This window comes from Chenopodium quinoa, unplaced genomic scaffold, assembly GCF_001683475.1.
Source record: "Chenopodium quinoa cultivar QQ74 unplaced genomic scaffold, ASM168347v1, whole genome shotgun sequence".
Lineage (NCBI taxonomy): Eukaryota > Viridiplantae > Streptophyta > Magnoliopsida > Caryophyllales > Amaranthaceae > Chenopodium > Chenopodium quinoa.
This window is the reverse complement of record NW_018743510.1, coordinates 3825077-3829984: the sequence shown is the minus strand read 5'-3', so window position 1 is coordinate 3829984 and position 4908 is coordinate 3825077. Positions and strand designations below refer to the sequence as shown.

The 4908-nt window shown below is 33.1% G+C and overlaps 1 protein-coding gene across 1 annotated transcript; it reads left to right on the top strand.

Annotated features, from left to right (window-relative positions):
* The first annotated feature begins 1163 nt into the window (after window positions 1-1163).
* LOC110739815 lies at window positions 1164-3821 on the top strand. Its single transcript, XM_021920298.1, has 5 exons — window positions 1164-1607; window positions 1761-2599; window positions 2922-3230; window positions 3315-3411; window positions 3498-3821. The coding sequence occupies exons 1-5, from the start codon at window positions 1164-1166 to the stop codon at window positions 3819-3821; spliced, it is 2013 nt and encodes a 670-aa protein (XP_021775990.1).
* Window positions 3822-4908: the final 1087 nt, after the last annotated feature.

Sequence of the window (4908 nt, the reverse complement as noted above, 5' to 3'; positions counted from 1 at the left end):
ACATTATTACATTGAAGTCAAGTAAACTATCTAAAATTACGAGCCAATCAAAGTTTAACAATTACAAAAATGGATGGAGTAGTAAAAAAGAAACAATGTAGCCACATGTGAGAGGGTAAAGATAAAAGAGAGACTAATTAACTGTAATTTCTAAAGTGTTGTAAATTATATGCAAAACTGCGTATAAAACTAAATTGTTCTCCCTCCTTGTAACTTATATTGGTTTCATTTTTTTGAATTATTCTCAGGTTTCATCAACTGTTACAGTTGATCATCAAGAATTGTTGAACTCATTCTGCAAAAATATTTTCCTCTTGGAATTCATTAAAAGAAGTTGACTAAAATTACTCTCGGTACCATTGACCTTGAAGAAAAGGTATGTCTTTAAAACTAAATGAAATTTGTAACTTGACATTATATAAAATTTTATGTCACTTGTCATAAAATTTAAATATCCTCTATTTTTGTGTGCTTAGTATTCTAGCTTTTCTTGTTTAGATAAACTATGTGCTTCATGTGTTAGTGAGTTTAATTACTTAAAACTTAATAAAATTGTAGGATTGTCAACATGGATGTGTTTGCTGATAAAAGTTGGGTAAAATTAAACAGAGCACATGGTCAGTATAGAGTGGCATTATCTTCATTTTTAGATCATGCATTTGCAACAAATGCAATTGAAAACAAGATTTCTTGTCCATGTGGAATTTGTGCAAATCGTTTGTATCATGAAAGGCACATAGTGATGAAACACATGATTATGAAAGGAATGGATGTTGATTATCAAAATTGTATTTGGGTTTTTCATGGAGAATCAGGGTTTATTGTTGATGATGATTGCTTAGAGGGTAATTTGAACAATGCTAGTGATAATGTAAGTGAAGATGGTATTTTTAAAATTGTAGAAGATGCATTTGACTTTCATGAAACAACAACTAATTCATCTGGCATAAATGCTGAAGCTGAAGCCTTTTTTAAGTTACTCGAAGATGCTGGACAACCATTATATGATGGTTTTGAAGAGTTTAGCAAGCTTTCTTTTATTGTTGAGATGTATCATATAAAATGTCTATATGGTGTGACAGATGTAGCATTTGATGCACTAGTCAAACTTTTTAAAAAAAACTCTTCCTGAAGATTCTATATTGCCAAACTCTTTTAAACAAATGAAAAATATCATTAAAAAGCTTGGTTTGGATTATAAAAAAATCGATGTATGCCCAAATGATTGTGTGCTTTTCTGGAAAGATAAAATTGGATCAGATAAATGCCCAACTTGTGATGCATTGCGGTGGAAAACATCAGATGATGGAACAATCATAGAATTGGCTAATGGTAAAAAGGTTCCAGTAAAGGTATTGCGTCACTTTCCCTTGATCCCTAGGCTGAAAAGGCTCTTTATGTCATCCAAAACATCTCATCTCATGCGTTGGCATGCTGAGCGGGAAAAGGATGGCAAGATGAGGCATCCTGCTGATTCATGTGCTTGGAAAGAATTTGATGAGAGGTATTATGATTTTTCTAAGGATCCTCGAAATGTAAGGCTTGGCTTAAGTAGTGATGGTTTTAATCCTTTTGGTATGATGAGTACCCAATATAGTATATTGCCGGTAGTTTTGATGACTTATAATTTACCTCCCTGGCTATGTATGAAACAACCATATTTCATTCTTTCATTACTTATACCAGGTCCCAAGGGTCCAGGAAATGATATTGATGTGTTCTTAGAACCTCTAATTGATTAGTTATAAATACTATGGAAGGTCGGTGTAGAAACTTATGATGCCTCAAGATGTGAAACATTCACATTACATGCAGCTTTAATTTATACCATTAACGACTTCCCTGCCTATGGTAACCTCTCTGGTTGGCCAATAAAAGGTAAACGTGCATGTCCTTATTGCAATGTTGATACATGCTCCATGTATCTTAAAGGAAGCAAGAAACTATGCTACCCAAGGTTTCGGCGCTTCTTAGAAGAAACTGATGCTTTGCGCTACAATGGAAAAGCATATGATGGGAGAGTAGAGTTAGCACCTCCTCCTAGATCCTGGACAGGATCAAAACTATTAGAGCAAATGAAAGATGTCAATGTGGTATTTGGAAAACACCCTGATACCAAAAAATTGAATAAAAAAAACAAGCGAAAAAAGGGGGTAGAAAATGTCCCATGGAAGAAGAAAAACTCTTTTTTCAGATTAGAATACTGGGAACATCTACCTATCCGTCATAATCTAGATGTCATGCATGTGGAGAAGAATGTTTCAGAGAGCATCATTGGTACACTTTTTGGCATTGAAGGAAAATCAAAAGATACTACCCTCTCACGTCTTGATTTAGTACATTTGAACATAAGAAAGAATCTCCACCCAAAAGAAGTTAGTGGGAAGACATATCTACCTCCTACGAGTTTTACACTAAGTAAGAAAGAAAAGGAAGAGATGTTAGCTGTATTAGCTTCTGTTAGAGTTCCAGATGGTTATGCAGCAAATATTAAAAGGAGATTTGTTGATGGTAAACTTTCTGGTTTGAAAAGCCATGATCATCATATACTTATGCAACAATTGTTACCATTGGCTCTAAGGAAATGCAAAATAAAGAAGTTAGTCGCGTGTTGATTGACTTTTGCAACTTTTTCAAGGAGTTATGCTCTAAGGCTCTAACAGTAGAAGACTTAGAGAAGTTAGAGAAGCGCATTGTTGTTATACTTTGCCATATGGAGTGTATCTTTTTACCAGCTTTCTTTGATATAATGGTACACTTAGTTATACATTTACCGTATGAAGCAAAGATTCTCGGTCCAGTTTTCTAGCGCTGGATGTATCCTATAGAAAGGTATTTTTTTTATGCAATTTTTATTCATCATATGAAATTGTTAACAATCTATAAAATATTTTAATTACGAATTTTATTGTATGTGCTAGGTATCTACAAACGTTACAATCATATGTGAGAAATAAAAGTTGTCCAGAAGCATCTATTGCAAATGGAGCCCTTGCTGTAGAATGTCTTGGTTTTTGTGCTCGATATATGCAAGATGTGGAAACAAAAGAGAATAGACCATCAAGGAACGATGAAGGGAATGGCAATGACGTACATAAAGGATTGTCAATTTTTTCCTTAAAATGTCGTGCAATGTCAAAAAAGAGAAACTACAAGCCTGATTATTATGTAATTGAACAAGCCCATAACTACGTTTTAGCTAACTGTGAGGAGGTTCAGGTTTATGCAAGGTATGTAAATTTTAAATTATTAGCTTGTATTTTATTTTCATAATATCAAATTACTTTCGTCTGATTATATATGTTGTATTTTAGGGAGTATTATAATGCTCTCTGTGAGCAATACAACAATAACTATGAGATTATTGATGACATGTATAAAAGAAATTTTTCAAAGTGGTTTGCTGACAATGTAAGTTTGGTACCATAACCAAATTATTATTTATTTGTTTATTTGTTAAGTCACTTTATAACTTAATTAATTTCATAAATTTTCAGGTTTCAATGCATGTGTCTAGCGACACTTGTGTAGCTGATGATCTGAAATATCTTAGTTGTTTTCCTAGCATGTGGGTGAATACAATGACAAAAGTCACTTACAATGGTTATCGATGGCGTGTGAAGAAAATTGATAAAGGATGCGTAACTCAAAATTTTGGGGTGGTTGTTAATGCAGACACAAATGCTGGAAATGTAGCATACTTTGGAGTCTTGACTGAGATTTTGGAATTGACTTATCCTCATGGAAGGAGTGTGTTGTTGTTTCGTTGTGATTGGGTAGATCCAATTAGTGGGGTTAAAAAAGACGATGAATTTACTTAAATCAACTTGAAAAAAAATTGGAAAACAGATGAGCCTTTTGTTCTTGCATCCCAATCAATGCAAGTATTCTATGTCCCAGAGTTGTCGAAGGAAAAAAAATTGGCATGTTGTTATCATAACAAAACCTAGAGATCTATATGAAATGGAGGAAGATGTGATACCTGAAGTGGATCATATGAATGCACCTCATGATTCATCTAATGACATAGATGTTGACACATTTAACAGAGTACGACAAAATGTTGCTGGTGTCACAGTTGATGAAATGTTAAGCAAGCTGATTCAAGATAATGTTCATGATGGAATAGAGGAGGATCATAGTAGTAGTGAAAGTGATGAAGAAGATGATACTTTATATGATTATTAACAACTTATGATAATTTTTTTATTACATCTAACGTGTTTTAGAGCCTTTTTTACCACAAAAAAAAAAAAAAAAATAGAGCTTTTTTTTTTTTTTTTTTTTTGCGTGGTGTGTGTATGTCTTCCTTATTTTTATACTAGACAAATTTTAGCTCTTAATATCTATACTATTGCACATAGTTGATAGGGTACTTGGTGATCATGCAACAAACTACCATGGCCTCTTTGAAGAGAAAGGTGATAACTCGGGATCAATTGGTGGTATATTTCTCATACTCTATTGTATTTTACTATCTTTTCTTGAGTTTAATTATTTTAGTTATAAGTTCTCTGTTTTTATGTTTACACAGCAAATGAGTACAAAAAATTCAAATGGTAAATTATTAAGGCGTAGTCCAAGGGGTAATAGTTCTGCCACTCCCAACACAATATCGCATCCAAATGCTCGACGATCTATTTTCTCAACAAATGGGGTGACCACTGTGCATTCAAATGCAGGAACTTCTACAGAAAATTCATGTGCCGGTAATTAATTATGTATTGCTTTTATTTTATTCATGAACCACAATATATTATATTATAGCAATATATAATGTTCTCTAATAAGAGTTACAACATTTGCTTTTTGTCTTAGCTATTTAAATGAAGTATACTAAAGTATGATAACAACACAATTTCAGGGAAAATAGCAATCAAGAGGTGGTCCATGCTACTTAACAGCATG